Source organism: Coffea eugenioides, chromosome 2 (genome assembly GCF_003713205.1).
Source record: "Coffea eugenioides isolate CCC68of chromosome 2, Ceug_1.0, whole genome shotgun sequence".
NCBI lineage: Eukaryota > Viridiplantae > Streptophyta > Magnoliopsida > Gentianales > Rubiaceae > Coffea > Coffea eugenioides.
The window spans coordinates 15,504,126-15,521,610 of NC_040036.1; the positions used below are offsets into that span (position 1 = coordinate 15,504,126).

Here is a 17,485-nt window from a genome sequence, read left to right on the forward strand (position 1 = left end):
ATGGAAAGCAATGCTCCACCATGCACGGCGGGATCAGTGAATCTTCCAACAGAAATCATCATTGAAATACTCTGCAGACTTCCTGCGAAGTCACTGATACGCTTCAGGTGCGTTTCTAAATCATGGTGTTCACTAATTATTGACTCCAACTTCATCAAGAAACACCTCAGCCAAGCCAGAAATCCCTCCAACCTGAACCTGAAAAGGGCTATGGTGTACAGTAGCTCGAGTATTCATACAGTTTGGTCTTTTCCTCTTTTGTCTTTCCCCAGTCATTCCATCAAGGATGCGCTCAAGCTTTATCCCTTAGGGAAAAGGGCTGGCAGAATAGCATTTGTGGAAGTTTGTAATGGCTTATTTTGCATTTGGATGGAGGGAGAATTGTTCTTGTGGAATCCATCCCTAAGACTGCACAAAAGACTTCAATCACCAGTCATTGATACTCCACACGAAATTGGTGCCAATTCTTTTGTTGGAGTTGCTGTTTGTGCATTTGGTTATGATCCGCACACTGATGATTATAAACTGGTAAGAATTATAAAGTTTTCAGGGCGCGGACCTGTAAGAACAGAAACAAAAATTTATTCACTGAAATCAGATTCTTGGAGAAAAATTCAGGAATGCCCTTATCCTTTTTATGCCAAATCTGATGGGAAGTTCGCGAATGGATCAATTTATTGGTTGATTGACAGTGGTGAAGATACAAGTCAAGCTTCTAAAATCATCTCTTTTGAACTGTCAACAGAAACTTATGGTGAGCTACCACTTCCTGATGACCATCCAAGTAGGCCTGAGATTCACGAGTTTGGATTAGCTGTTTTGGGAGGAATGCTTTCCTTGTATTGCAATTATATTACAAGCCATTTTGTTTTGTGGGGAATGAAGGATGCAAATGGTCCTCAGAAATGTTGGGAAAAAATGGTTGGGATTCAGTATCAAGATGTCCCTCTACAGCCACATTCCTCAAGGGCTTGTTATTACATCGTCCCAAGGTACTTGTTTGAGAACGGGGAAGTTTTGCTGGAGGCAAAAGAGGATGATTTGAAAGGAGTTTTAGGACTATATACAGAGAAATCTTTGGGAGTTGAGACCAAAATTAGCAGTGGGATTTCTTATGTCCGCGAAGTCCATGTCTATGAGGAGACTTTAGTTTCACCCTGTCTAAGAAATGGAGCTTAGAGGCAATTGAATTCCAATATCAAAACGGCATTCTGTTGTTTAAGGACCTTGCATTCACAGTTTGATTAAGCAATAAATTTTGTTTACTATGAGTATATATTCTACATTTCTGCTTCGTCAATTTATAGTTTCTGCGCTGTAGAAACTAGGAACCGAGTGTAATGGCTATTGTTATGAATTTACAGTTTATCGGGATTATAGTGATTTGAGGCTTTTCTCGCACTTAATAGTGTATTATCAGACATGATTTTTTTTTTTTTTAAATTTTTCCATTTTTGTGGTTGAAGATTCATTACAGCAACTGTGAAATTGGATGATTAGAGAAGGATATACGGTTTGAATTTTCTTGTCATATCATTCGTCATTCGAAAATGTATTCAACTTTTTGTCACTTATTTTGTTCTAAAACAAACTGATATCGTATAATGATACCTTTTCTTGGGCAAATATTAAACTTTTCATCGATCATTCAGAAGTCTTTACAGCGAGATATACATCTTTTCCTCATATCAAAGTACACCAACTTTGTACACTCACATCAAAACTGCTGAAAGGAAAGCAAATTGTCATAGCTTAATGGCTTTTTTTGTTTACTATGAGTATATATTCTACATTTCTGCTTCGTCAATTTATAGTTTACTATGTGTAATGGTTATTGTTATGAATTTACAGTTTATCGGGATTATAGTGATTTGAGGCTTTTCTCGCACTTAATAGTGTATTATCAGACATGGTTTTTTTTAAAAATTTTTTTTTTTCCATTTTTGTGGTTGAAGATTCATTACAGCAACTTTGAAATTGGATGAGAAGGATATACGGTTTGAATTTTCTTGTCATATCATTCGTCATTCGAAAATGTATTCAACTTTTTGTCACTTATTTTGTTCTAAAACAAACTGATATCGTATAATGATACCTTTTCTTGGGCAAATATTAAACTTTTCATCGATCATTCAGAAGTCTTTACAGCGAGATATACATCTTTTCCTCAAATCAAACTACACCAACTTTGTACACTCACATCAAAACTGCTGAAAGGAAAGCAAATTGTCATAACTTAATGGCTTTTTTTTTTTTTGGGACAAATGTTCTTCTCTCTTTTTGAAAGAGAAGTTTGTTTTTGGGACAAATGTTCTTCTCTCTTTTTGAAAGAGAAGTTTGTTTTTGTTTTTTATGAATGGGTAAAAAAACAAAAAAAAAGCCCCCTATGATAAATTTAATATACAAAAAAACCCCCCATAATTTCAAAACGTATAACATAACATTTCATGATTTAAATTAAATTATAAGGTGACGCAATCCATTAAACTTAACAAAAATGACTTATTGGAATTTTAAAAAAAATTTATACCTAATTTTTAATAAATATACCTGTTCTACCCTTTCACCCTCAATTCTCTCTATCCAGAGAATAAAACAAATATTTTTTTTGAGCTGTCTTTTGCTTAATTATATCATAACGTTTTGATCATTTCGTCCATTTCCATTAAATTTAACGGATACTATCACCTTTACAATTTAGTTCAAAATATGGGATGCCATATTATACGTTTTGAAAGTAGGGTTTTTTTTTTTTTTTTTGTTTTTAACCCTTTATGAATCTACCTTGCGTAAGGGGTTGTTACTATAGGCGATTGGGTATTGTAAATAGAATATTCAAGCAAAACCAAATAATGAAAGGAGTAATAATATATATCACCGGCAAATGTATCACCCAAATATCACCTTCCACTTGGATGGCTGATACGAAATGACACCTAAAATCCTTCCTAATCATATGATTGATTTGGAATATATACACTAACGGAGTAACAAGTTCAAATCGAAAGAAAGTACTATTAGGTTACAAAGTTCAAATCAAAAGAAAGCACTATTATTTCACATTCGATGATAAATAATAAGTGAGTAAAAAGGCAAACTCCTGTTCTATCATGTGTTAATTGTAGTTGTTTCGTATTTTCTGATTTGGAATTTCGAATTATCAAGATTGCTTTTCATTGTGAGAAATCCGTCTCTAGAACTCATTAGCCTTTTAAAGAATCTTCCAAACCATGAGTTCAATGAGAGAGGAAGCGTCTCATTAGTGGCAAGAGAAATTCATGAATACATAAATATAAACGAAAATTTTTACATTTTCTTGTATACTGCACGCCACGTTACAACTTTCACATTTGTATGCAGGTTTAGTCCGGAGTCTTTAAATCAAAAGCCCTTTTTCGTACTCGTCTTTTTTCATTTATCAAAATTTAGTACAACAACTTGGTGAAGGCTTATTCTTCTTTGCGAATTTATCACGTATCTTGTACAGAAAGGAGCGGCCAAGTAAGGCTCTAGGATTAGTTTAATGGCTTGATCTGCATTTTGATTATTGGAAAGTTGTTCTTGTGGAATCCATCCATAACAAAATCTGCTCATTTTTTATTTTCTGGCAAGGAACTACATATATATTTTTATTTCAAAAACTTACATAGATTCTCAGGCCAACTGGCCTACATTATTGTGTACCTCTGCAATGGTCTACAGGAAGAAAGTTATGCCACATATCCTCAACATCTAAAGTTAGAACATTTGTGCAATCCAAAGGAATTCTACTACCACCGAGTGGTAATATTGGCACTTCGTTTTTCGGATTCACTCTGCATTTGGTTACCATTTACGCTGTTGAAGATTGTAAGGTGGTGAGAATTCTAAAGTTTCTAAGACGGAGATGAAGGATACCTCCAAAAGCCTCCCCAGTAGACTGCAGCCCCATACACACACCAAATAACGGTACCCTTTGTCCCAGTTCCAATACTGTTTGCAACAATATTCCTGAATCTTGAGGTGCTCCTATAATTGCATTTAAAGCAATAACAACAAAAAGATTAGCAATAATTATGACAGAGAAGTTTCACTAGAGAAAAAAACAAAAAAGGTTCCAACCAAAAAGAAAAAGGGTTAGTCTCGCCAGGTCCTGGAGATAACAAAATCCTCCTTGCATTTTTCCTATAAAAATCATAAACAAAATAAAAAGAATTACTTGGCCTTTTCTAACTTTAACAATTGATGGGACGTGCAGAATTTTTGCAAACAATGACCTCACCAAGAATAACCTTTCTGCTTGAAATAATGCAACTACAGAGCCAGATTGAATATAAACATGCATGAAATGGGGGACTATTTGGTCATTACACAAAAACTTGCTGAAGTACAAGGACCATGACTTTTCCCTAAAAAAAGGGAACTCAGTAGACAAAAGCTGATTTTACGATAGACTAAAACGTTGTGTATCCAATTTCTAGTAGAACTCTCGTGCAAGTTCAGGATTAAAGAACACCTCGTACGTCATAGCATTACAAGCAAGGTGGTTGCACGATACATGATGAGTGCTTATTTTGCATGTTTTTATGTAGTTGACTCTTCGAATAGAAATTATAATGGAAACAATATCTAGACTTCCTGTTAAGTCACTCATCCATATCAGGTACCTGTCTAAATCATGGTGCTACTTAATTATGGATCCCATTTTCATCAAGAAGTACCTCAATCAAGCTACAAGAGGAAATCAACATGAACATCAAAAGAAATAATCATATGCAGATCCTCGAGTGTTCATAAAGTTTTTCCGTTCCCTCTTTCTTCTCTGTCAAGTTATCTTATCAAGACTCGAGGATAGACTGAGGGTTTTATCATATCAAGTGAGGTTCTGGAATCCATCCACGAGAAAATCCAAATTACTTCTTCTATTTTCCCTTTTTCTTTTGTATAAGGAGAGGATAATTTTATTTCATCGACTTGAAAATTTCTTAGGCCAAATGGCCAACAATATTCTTGTGCCAATGTAATGATCCATTAGGAGAAAAGTTCTCCCACACAACCCCAAAATCCAAAAGAGTTCTCTCATATTGCCACCAAGCCTTCATTATTTAGACTTACTGTCTCTGCATTTGGTTACAATTCATCTAATGATGATTACAAAGTGTTGAGAAATCAAGCTTGGAGGACGGAGACTAAGAACTGCAAAGGAAATTTGGGAAGATTATTATTATTATTATTGGCTCAAATCCTCTCCTTTCTCTTTTCCCCTTACCTCTCCCCTCTTTGCCTTGTAGGCTTGAGGTGGGGTTTTTTGGTCCCCTTGTCTTTTTAGCAAGAAAATGCCAACGTTAATTTACCCACAGCTGGGAGTGTTTGGTTATAAAATCTTGCATTTCAGGACCATTTTGTAGTTTTGCCAAACTTAAAGGTCTAACTTGCTTAATCCATTAATAGGTAGGGTGTCTAATAGATACTCATTAAAAAAGGTTTTGGTGGTTTTTTTTTTTTTTTTCTTGGGTGGTGTCGTCCATTTTTCCTTCTGGGCTGTTGATTATTAATGTGGAATTTGTACATTAATGATCATGAGATGTTTTGTGGATTTTTATGGACTTCTGCTGATGTGGGGTTTTGTTATCTTGATGATCATGCGTTCGTATAAGTAGAAAAGAGATAAGAGTTTATGCTAATGTATATGTCTCTTCTTTTGTTTTGTGGTCGATCCTATCTTTTTTGGTATCTGAATATGGCTATTGCTATTTGCATGAATTGGCTTTTGCATGAGCAAAACCAAATTATCAAGAGCATGGGAATATTAGCAGATAGAAATAGGACTTAAAATAACAAATATTGATATTGGAGTTTAAAGATGATTAATTCTCTCTAATTGCAGAATTGATGAAAAATTACAGAGAATTAGCAATAGAAGTCGTGTGAACGCCACATGCACTTTATTTTGCAAATAGTACTAGTTCGATTAATCCTTATCTTTAGGATCAAACTAATGTGGTTCTGACAATATTCTAAAAAAAAAAAAGCAAACCAATGTAGGACTATTAACCACATTTCACTTGAAGCTAAATGTGAGAACGGGGAATATTTGCCTTTTTATCCGCAAGTTCCATTTGTTTTCTTACCAAGATAGGACAATTAACTGCATTTTACCACATTCCTCTCTCCTATTAGATGCAACAAAGACATGACATGATGCAAGTGCATTTCAGATGACTTTCATTCTTAGATCAAGGATAGCGAGGAGCGAACTAGCTATTATATTGTCTTAGCATCTCGACCAAACTTCTACTTAACAATAATTAGTTGGTTGGCAAGTCAAATTAACGAGTTAATTGATAAGTGAGTTGTCTCGAATTTCCTCTATATATTCCAATGAATTTATTCTTGAATGATGTACTCAACTATGAATGAGTTCTGTATGCATCAAGATGATTAAGAAAGAGTATAAATGAATCAATGAATTATCCTAGACTCCAAGTGCTTCTTTTTACTTCTTGGCCTAATATCCAACATCTACATAGCCTTATTCCTCAAATTTACTGCGAGGCCAAGAACCAAAAGGTTCTTTGAAAGTCTCGCATAGAGTAAGGAAAAAGGAAAAGGACTAATGCATGGTCCTTTCCGATAACTAAGACTGTGAGATCAAGAGATAGCGAGGAGACAACAAGCCAAACGGGGAGGTTGTCAAGGTACGATTTGTATACGCATGTATGTTTCTAAAGGAAGTGCATTTCTATGCATACGCAAAGGTTTTAATTTTTTTTTTTTTTGCATTCATGAATACACATAAACATTTGATTCTGGTCTATAACTCTTTACGTTTATGCAAGAGGGTGAAAAGTTAGGACCCTTTAATGCTTACTTATTATTATCATTTTGTATTCAGATACAAATTATTATATGAATGTACTTACATTTATCATTTTCTTTGCATGTAGAAACATATTCTATTAAATTCCGCTTCTTTAACATAGTATCATTTGGGGCCTCTGGCAACTAGTGCCTTTCAAACGTTATGTAACTTCATTTTACATTGATTGATAGTATGATAAAACAATAAATTTTGTTTATTGAAGTGCACCATCTCCTCCCTGATCACAATAACTTTGTGTACATTTGAGTACGAAATTTTTATGGTTTCCTCTTCCAAATTGCAAATTTTGGGAAGCACGAAAGCCCGTATGCTTACTACATCTATTGCAATGATGAGGAAATTCGATCAACTTGCACCCACCCTAGAGAAGTCGTCAAACCAATGCATATTATTTGTGCGTTAAGAGTCCATATGCTTCTTGGGTTACATACTGCAAAACTAGGAGCCTGAATGTTGTTGGATGAAGGGACGTTTCAACTGTGTTCATTTCGTGCTTATCTCAAAATGGGGAGTATTTGTCTCGTATCCGAAAGCTTCATTAGTTCATCTGCTCCAACGTTCTGCCGTTCATGACTCAGCTTTTAGGGTGCAGCATAGACCTATAATTTAACCATTCCAAATGTCTAAGATTCATTGACAATCTTCACCAACTTTTATATTCACTAATTCCTCAAATTCACTTAGAAACCAAGAGCTAAGAGATTCTTTGCAAGTCTCATGACATAGAGAGTAAGGAAATTTAAAAAGGGAATGCAATGTTAAATTTACATGACTCTATTCTTAGATCAAGGGATAGCAAGGAAAGAGCTAGCTATAATTGTTAATACCTTTATAGACAGAGTCTGTTTTTCATGTCAAGCCAAATGGAGAAATTGTGAAGCTATATTTTGTATATGTATCTATGTTATGCAAAGGAGGGGTACTTTTTCGACAAGCACACAAAGGTTTTACTTGTGTGAAAAATAAAATGTTGCCTTTGTGAAACACAATATATATATATATATATATATATATTCAGTCCGTGGTATATAGATAGCTCCTCAAACTTATATGAGAAGATGAAAAAAAAATAGAAGGACCCTTTAATGAATTATCTATGATGGTTCCAACACACAAATAGCCATATAATGGCATTCACTCACATTTATTATTTTCTTTACAATTAACTTATGCAATTTAACATCACTTTTTCAAAATATTAACATTTGGGGCTTTTATCAAATAAGGGTCCTTTGAATTGAGGTATTTGGATGTATTTGATTTAAAAAACCGTCCACCCAAATTCAGTCCCTTGTTTGGATGACTAGCAAAAGAATTGGATTTGAAATCCATAAATTTGTTAGAGGAATTTGTAAGTTTACAAATACCAGCAAGAAGATCCAGATGCAAAAGAAGTCAGAAAAAGGAGAATTACGAAATTCAACAATTTAACCTCTGAAGCTTTAGTTTTTCTAATTTCACACTAGTTTTTTTTTTTTTAACCTTAAGTTCTACCTATCATATTATGATCACCAACAACCAGATAGCGTAATTGAATTAATATGGATTTCATGTGAATTCATTTGAAAAAAAAATCGAAATCCATCGATCCAAACAAATCCTAAGTGTCTTTAAAACATGATGTATAACCCTTTATTACATTGGCGGTTTGACAAAGCAATATTAAATTTTCTCTTTCACTAACATCTGAGGCAGAATCTAAAATTCAGAACCTAATGATCTAAGATTTGTTAAAACAAATCCTTCTATCAGTTGTTCCCGTAATGGTCCTTCAGAGGCAACCAACATGGCAAATCCTTATTATGGGTATACACCAACAGCAGCGTCTCCAATTTAAAGTCGAAAGGTTCCTTGGTTGCCCATGGACTTGTGCCAAAGAAAGGTTCTCCAGCAGGAGCTGTTCAGGAAACCTTTAACTTAGCAGGAGCATCAATTCCAGGAGAAAAGTTCTTGGGTAGTAGAGAATTAATGTTGGAAATTTTTTTTAAAACCAAGCTTTATTATTTTGCTTATTTAATAGTGTACACGTCAAAAAATTAATCAGTAGAACAGGAGTTTGCCATGTGATCCATTTGGACTACTCATTCGGATAAGTTGCATGCCGTGCATCTTTTTTATGTGTCAAATTATACGTGCTTCCACCGTGCAATTTTGGTTCTACAGAAAAGCATCTGAATTCACTAGGAGACATTATATACTTCAACTGAAGTCCCTTCATTTGAATAAAAGCTCTTGAACATATGGTTCAAAACCCAAAAGTGAACTCTAGAACAGGGAAGGTTCCTGTATTAGAATCTGGAGGTGTAACAATTTCAAATTTGGCTAGGCAGTAAGGGTTAAAACGCCCCAAGACAATTCAAATCACAATCTTCCAGCAAAATTTGGATTCCCTTCAGTTCCAGCATTTAACATGGAAACTATTAACACCGTTTCCACCTCATCTCAGTCTGGTAAAATCTACTAGTGCTGAATCTTCATTGCCAACAACTGCATTACTTGGTGCAGATACTGAGCTTTCTCTTTCTTTGCCTGCCAAAGCAGTTGTTGTCCAATGCCAGTTAACTGTGACGTTGAAGTATCCATTTTATCTTGTAGTGCCAATTGTCAAGTCCCTTCCCAACTCAGTTCCAGTGGACAAGAAGGATGAAATGATTCTGAAGCTGGTTCCAAGGGTTGCCGGAACCTCAAAATCAGCTTCTGATAACAACCAATATTCGGTACATTTGAGAACAAAATTTTCTATGTTTCCTCTTCCAAACTCCAAAATTTGGAAGCATAAAAGTGCATATGGTTACTGTATTATAAAGACGAGAGGAGATTCCAACAACTTCTTTGCCCACCCTAGAGAAGAGTCCAAGATGAAATTATTGCCAAACCATTACATATTTATTTGTTGGTTAGAGGTCGTTTAATTGTTTGGTTTACGTACACTGCAAAGCTAGGAAGCTGGAGGTTATAAATTAATGTATGCTTCAACTGTGCTGATTCCGTGCGTACTATGTTTTGAATTTGGACTTGTATGTCAAACTGAAACTTGAACATTTCCTTTCAGGGGAAGATATCCAAGCTATCTCTCAGCCCCTCTATGTAGCTCAAGGTCTCTAAATCTAGGACCTCAGGCATCTACCTTAGAAGTAAGTTTTCAAGTTGTTGATCCAAGACGATTTTTGGGGATGGCTGTATGGGACTTTTCATTGTGACGATAGCTCTCAAAAAATGCAAATAGAGGTTCAAGTGCAGAAGATGATATTCTAGCTAGTGGTTACATGAATCCCAACCTTCTAAGGTAGGCCAGTGTTTTGATTTTGAGAATGTATTGTGAAAATTATGTAATGAGTAAGTTACATGAATGCTAAACCCACAATATTAAATTTGCATCAAATTTAGGCATGCTTAGCCCTTGTTCAAAGGACTGTTGATTTTTTTTTTTTTTTTTTTTTTCAAGGGGAGACACTCCATAGCTCTGAATGGACCCATTTTGAATGGATTCTTGGATATCGGTAAATTACCTTGAACGTCCAACAACTTTCCCAAACTTTCAACTTATACGTGCGAGTCTTGTACTATTTTTCTGAAGCAGGAAAATTCGGTTATCAAAGTTGCTTTTACAACTTTTAGAATTTTCAGTTGAGAACCAAAGGGACCTTATAAAGATTATGGATTACTGTCCTAAGCATAACTTAGTATTTAAACTCAACACATAAAGTGTTGAACAAATGCTTTCATTTGTGACATTAATTGGAGAGAGGTATGAGGTATCCCAAAATGCATGGCAGGAATTTAATTTTTTTTTTTTTAAAAAGAAGAAATAATTAGAAGTGTTTTGGATATTCTTGTGGATGGATTTCCAGAACCTTTCTTCCCTGCTCCTTTTCCATGGAGCACAATGCCCTGAGTCTATTTTTGATATGATAACTTTACAAAGAAGAAACAGGCAACCAAAAAAACTTTATAAACACTTGAGGATTTGCTTACCACTGTTCCTTTTCATGTTCAGTTGGCTTCCTTTTGTAGCTTGATTATTATTGAGGTACTTCTTGATGAAAATGGCTTGTAAAATTCTTAGACCAACTGACCACAGCATTCTTGTGCCTCTGCAGTGAAAATATTTTCCAGGCGAAAATATAGGGTCTGTTTGTTTTTCTATATGATGTCAACATTTTAGAGTTTGCACATACCACACAATCCAAATGTCTTGTATTACGATCTGCCACTTCTATTGATTTCAAATTTCTATATATTTGTGCCATATTTGTTTGATGCATTTTCTATTATTAATGCATATATATATTAAATGAAATGATTTTTTCTATCAAAAGAAAAAAGTGAACAAGGGAAGGAAGATGAAGCCTATAGTGATGTCATCTAAATTACTTCATTGAAAATTCAGGCAAGAATCTTATTAGTGACCAACATATAAGCAAACATAAAGAAATTAAGGAAAAGATAGACGAATCAACCAGTCTTCACGACTGGTAAAAATAGTTGGATTGTTTGGCGATATTAGAATATAACAAATGGACTAAAACCTGTGCCCAATTGCGGAGTCCAACACCAAGAGCCAGTTTTGCAGATTGCGTTATAAGAAGTTTTGATCATATTTACGTTTTGCATTGTCATGATAAGGGACTGGAACCAATACAGATCATTACTATCTTTATTTCTGTTTAAACATCGAGAGCTCATCTGCCCTGGAATCTTTGAAACTTTTACTGTCTCGGGAAAAGAAAAGAAAACAAACCCAAAGGCATTCTACATTAAAAACAAATGACCTGAGATGTAAGCTTTCATTCTCCTTTGACAACACAGTTCTACAAAATTTGCGAGTTCCGCTGATAATAAAAGCTTTTAGACTACAATCGTAACCTGAATCTCTCTATCCATGGGTGCTAACAAGCAGCTTTACATGTAATATCCCAGATGAGTAGTTCCTATGGAGCCTGTATCTAATAATTTCATTGTTTTTCCCCTCTTAGAATCCAAAGAAGCCTAGCTCACTGGCTTTCTCCTTCTCAAAAGTCTCAAAGTACTGATAAATAATAGTAACTGCAAGAAGAATTCCAGTCCCTGAACCAATAGCTCCCATTAAGTCTGCCAAAACTGTTAATGCACCAATGCACATTCCACCAAAGGCAGCTGCAGTAGGTATATAACGGTTCAGTTCCTTCTGCAAATTGGAATTGCGATGTCCAGGCATCACCATTTGTTGCTCCTGCAAAAGCATTGACAAAATCAAATATTATCCTCCACGGCTGTGCACCAATGAGTAAGCTCAAAGTCTTATAGTTAAATCAACAGGTTGGGCATGCGCAAAAGCTATGCCAGATAAAATGCAACTGCTTAAAGAACTTTCAGCAACAAAACAAATCAGAGAGAACTAAAACAAAGCATAAAAGTTCTGTTTATTCTGAATGAGTAATAGCAGGGCACCCTGAAACAAAGTCCCAATTCTTTTGTGTTATGGGTACAATGAATAAGGACAATTACAATATCCATATCTTATGCATTAATCACAGTCCGCATAGTCAAGGACATGTTTCGAGGCCAAACAGCAATGAAACAAGGGCATTGTACCAGAGCCAATAAACTACTAATTCTTCATAAAGAACCAAAAATTGTTGCCCAAAACAAATCTAATCTATTTTAAATATCTTGAACACTATTAATTACAACAAAAAATCTAAGAGTCAGATCAGTCATACCTTTAGCTGCTTGGCAACATCTCTAGCTGAAGATCCAGATACTTCAATCCAAGTTTTCAAGAATAGTGCACAGGCACTGATCATGAAGATTATATAAAAGAGCCCATGGAAGGGATGTGCTAGCATGTCCGCCAGACTGACATAAATGATAACAAAATCAAGAAAAAAGATTCAGCTCCCAAACATAAGGATTAGAAAATTAGTGTGAAAATATTCAGATGTTTTCATGTATTTTTCCATGTCCATCAGCAGAGCAAGGGGATGGAAAATTAAACTTTCTCAGGAAGTAAAGAACTTTACCTTGATGGTGCAGTAACATAGTATGCCAGACCACCCACAGGAATGGACTGACCTGAATATTCAGATTCCTTCCATTTGCCCAACAAACTGACAAAGAAATTTCCACTGTACCTTCGGTACAACAACTGCAGATGAAGAAGATAGTATTACATTCTAGCCTCACCTTACGAAAAGACAGAAATGCTTCAAACCACCAAAGAAGCATCAAGCTAGATTACCTGGGAGATGAAGTAGAGGTTTGTTACAAGTGCAGATTGAAGAATGATGGGCATGTTAGAGGTGTAAAAAAGCTTAATCGGATATGAGCCTTGTTGTCCACGGGCATTCTTTGAGCGCACAGGCAAAACCACACGGAAACCTTGGAAGTAGATAACTATGAGGAAGATCAAAACTGTAGCAAGAAGATTTGTAACATTTGGCAGATTCTGTCGGTAGAAGGCCTCACGGAGAGCTCGAACTTTATCTGTCCTTGTTATCAGTAGATGGAACAAAGCAATAACAGCACCTTCAAACTCAGCACCACGCCCGCTATTGATAGTGGTGGGGCTAAATGCTTTCCAGATTATATTTTCACTAAAAAGATTAGCAACAACTTAGCACACTGCCTCCAAAAATCATGAATCCTAAACAATTGGAAAGCATTAAAAAGAATGACAAGTGAAAAGTGGAATCGGCAACATACCAGATATTGGTTGCTATGAATAAAGAAATCCCAGAGCCAAGACCATAGCCCTTCTGAAGAAGCTCATCTAAGCATATGACAATGATACCAGCGAAAAAAGCTGAACAATGATAAGAATGGCATTGCCAACCCCAAGTTCACTCACACTGCCATACATCCCTGACAGCACATAAGCAACAGCTTCACCAACTGCAATCAGGATTCCGAGCAGCTTCTGAGCACCATTTCTGCAGATCAACAGAGAACAATTTTACAAAAAAAAAAAGAAAAAGAAAATAGCAAAAATGAAGGAAGGAATCCAGTAAAACTTGAAGTTAAGGAAATGAGGAGGAAAAGAAAATTTAAAAAAAAAGGCTCTGAAGGAAAAGCGTGAATTCTGGTCAATTCATAACAGTAAATCCAGTGGCTGTTCAAAAATAAAAAGTATTGACACAGAGCTTGTATGAATAAGCTCAGGCAACAATTGACATTTATATTTTCAAAGAGAACAAATACCAAGATAAAGAAATTAAACTTGAGGCTTCAGAGTGGACATAATATTGTCACAGCTAAATCCCCATTTAACTCATATACAGTTATAATGTGTGTGCGCGCGCATATTTGCATGTATGTGCGTATAGTGGTAATATAATCAACTTTTGGAAATAATATGTAATGCATAAAAAATTCTAAAATCATGACATCCACCAATTGTTCCTCCAAACAATGATCCTGCTTAAGAAAAAAATTGTGTACATAAAGATACCTAAAATCAAGAGAACAATAAAGAAAAAGGACCAAGTTCTTACGGATAATATCAACTATTCAAGGTGCTAAAATAAGTTAACAAATGCAAGAAAGGTAGTGCCACAAATCCAGAACTGTTCACAATCCTACCATAGGAGAAGAATCGACTTACAAAAGCGCTCGATCCTCGCGGACATTGTTGTCAACCTCAATGATTTTTGATCCAGCTAACAATTGCATGACCAGTCCTGACGTTACAATAGGTGTAATTCCCAGCTCCATGACAGTACCACGATTAGAGGCAAGAATGACACGCATCCAATAGAAAGGATCCGCCCCAGTTGTAGAATGGATGCCATTAAGAGGGAGTTGACTGCAGACAAGAAAGATGAAAAGGGAGATGACAGTATATATCACCTTCTCTCTGAAGGGAATCTTCCTGTCAGCGTTCTGAACTTCTGGTAGAAATGAAAGAAATGGCCTAACCAAATGCAGCACTCTAACCCATTATCCCAAATTAGACCGATTATCTTTAGCCTGTGCTTAAGATGTAAAAAAACATTCATAAGCCAACTAGAAACATATCTTCACAGCAAAGTGGTATATAGTAATAAAAATTAAGCACCCGTTAACTCGACTATGAAAAATGAATATAACAAATTTTGTCAATAGAACAAAGCTGATAGGATTCTAATTCTCATTCATTTTTGAGAGCATTTCAACTGTTAAAAATGAGGTTTACTATTGAAAAAAGAAAAAAGAAAAGGGCTGGGGATCCTATGTTCTTTTTCACCATGCTCTGATAATGCCTTTCTATCTCCCAGAGCAACATACCATCAAAGAATGTTTGCTTTCACATATTACTAACCTGGAAAAAGTTCAATTACCCTTCAATCCTTTATTACAGACACCATTTAACAACTCGACCATACAAAAAGCACTTTTAATCACTTTTAATAACTCCCCATAATCTCATACATATCTAGAACAAAACCCATTTAATTTCCAACCTGCTCCTATTTTTTCCTGATCCTCTTCCTTATCCTTTTAACCAAATTCCATTCTTGCTTGGTATTTACAACCCTGTTCAGACATTGCTGTCATTCCTCAAAGAAAATTAGACAAAATGAACAGACTAATACGTGACAGCAATAACTCTATCAAAAATTTCAAATTAACCCACAACTAATAATTATCACATCACTTATCCATCAGGTTTTTTAAAAAAATTGCACCCATTCTGTGTGTTTTTGTTCTCATTAGTCAAACCTACAGCAGAAATAATGCATAATATGAGATAATCAACTCCTACAGTCCCTCCAAACAGCTTCAAACAAGGTATTTGACAATGGAAAATCTCCTAAAATCCAGTAGCAAAAACATAAAATTTTCACACAATAAAGTCGAGATAGCAAGTACCTAAACCATAGCAGAACAGATATTATGAACCACTTTCCACGGAAATTTATACCCACTAAAAATCACCGTTTTTTCCTGTTCCTAATGTTACCTAAACACAACCATGAGTAAATTCTATACGTGCAAACATGGAAAAAGATTAATATTCTTACCATTGGAATTCCAGAAAATTTAAAATCCAGAGATCGTTAGCTAAATGTATATTTTCACTTACATCTCAATCACAAAATGAAAATATAAAATATTCATAATCAGACAGAATAATCAGATCTTACAGATAATTCATCCAAACAATCCATGCAAGTAGCAAAAAAAATAAAAAATCAAAAGTGAACATTTAAACCTATCTGAGCAATTACTGCACCAAAAATTTTTTTTAAATGCAGCCAATAAAACTAAACAGAAATTCAAAGGAATCAGAGAGCTTACAGTGGATACACCGGTCTAAATTTCAGTTCGATTGATGGCAGAGAAATTGAAAAAGAAATGACAAAATGGTGAAACAAAAGAGGAACTGTACATCTATTTTGGGGAATTCTTTGGATTTGTAGGGTTTACATAAGAAGTATGCTTGGAAATCGGGTCGGGTGCCCGAAACGCGTCGTACTCGTTCTTGGATCTTATTGGAGGACTCTAATAGTACTGCAACGGTGGTTTTATTATACGGGTGCACTCAATGTATGTACAATTTAAAAATAATTAAAATGAATTAATTTTATACAAAAAAATTTTTTTTACGTAAATCAAATTGATATGAATTTTTACTTAAGAACTTTGGTTTATAATGTTTTAGTAATTTGGTATTCAGATTAGTGCTGTTACATGTCTATAAAGGCAAAATGTGATTAGATGATGAGGGAAAAAATTAATTTTTTTTGTAAGAGTGACGTTAAAAGTTCAAAAAATGACCAAAATTATTTATACCAACTGCCACTGGTCTAACTTTTTATATTATATAGATGATTGATTTTGAGGTGAGAAGCTGGAGTTTTTTTGTTTTTGAAAAATTACAAAAACGGATATTTTCTTGTGGTACTGTACAATTTTTTTGTAATGTTAAGTTAGAATAGAACAATATAAAAAGAGGAGATAGGTACCCTTTTTCTTTGTGTCGATAATGAAATTAAATTTGTTTTTGTTTGAAGTATAAGATTGAGTCTTGTCGAGGATATTCTATCAAAAATTAATTAAAGGAAGTTTCAAATCATCAGAATATTCAGATTTAAGGTCAGAGCCAACAGGAGGATGGTTGGAAGTTGATTTTGACCATTTCTACGATAATAAGTAGGAAAAGGTCAAAGGGTTTGTTATATTTTTACTATTCTTCAAAAATTTTCTCGAAATGAAGCAGCAATTTGCATAAACATTTACGAGTAAACTTCTCTTTTAGTTGTTTATCTCAGGGCAAAGAGAGATAACCAAGCAACCATGCAAATTGGTCGATGACAAAATTAGTTTATCTCGACAAGTTTCGGAATCCAAATGTCACTTTCATCTGCATTACAACCTGAACACCAATAGATGAACATTCCAACTTCAAACTGTACGACTGAAAATTTACACAGCCAAGGAGCAAAACAAATTGAAAACACGACCAACCACCTGGCTTTGAAACTTTACGCCCTCACATGTATCCTGGCTTCCTAAACCAACTTACCAACCTTCTGGTTTGAAATAGAGGTCAATTGGAAATTGCAATTGCCCTCTAGCTGAAGGTAGTATCCAAGAACCAACCTTCTAAGTAGTTGTGTGCTTGCACGTAAAAAGATAAATGAAAAGGGGGAAAACAGGAAA

At 35.0% G+C, this 17,485-nt stretch overlaps 1 protein-coding gene and 1 pseudogene across 1 annotated transcript; one reads left to right on the top strand and one right to left on the bottom strand.

Moving 5' to 3' along the window:
* LOC113757762 (F-box/kelch-repeat protein At3g23880-like) lies at window positions 1-1,179 on the top strand. The gene has a single exon (XM_027300876.1). The coding sequence runs from the start codon at window positions 1-3 to the stop codon at window positions 1,177-1,179; it is 1,179 nt and encodes a 392-aa protein (XP_027156677.1).
* Window positions 1,180-11,619: 10,440 nt separating this feature from the next.
* Window positions 11,620-15,376, bottom strand: LOC113757772 (annotated as a pseudogene).
* Between the last annotated feature and the right edge of the window lie 2,109 nt (window positions 15,377-17,485).

Bases quoted from the DNA above. Each gene is read 5' to 3' on its own strand.
- LOC113757762 (XM_027300876.1), top strand. From the start codon at position 1: ATGGAAAGCAATGCTCCACCATGCACGGCGGGATCAGTGAATCTTCCA.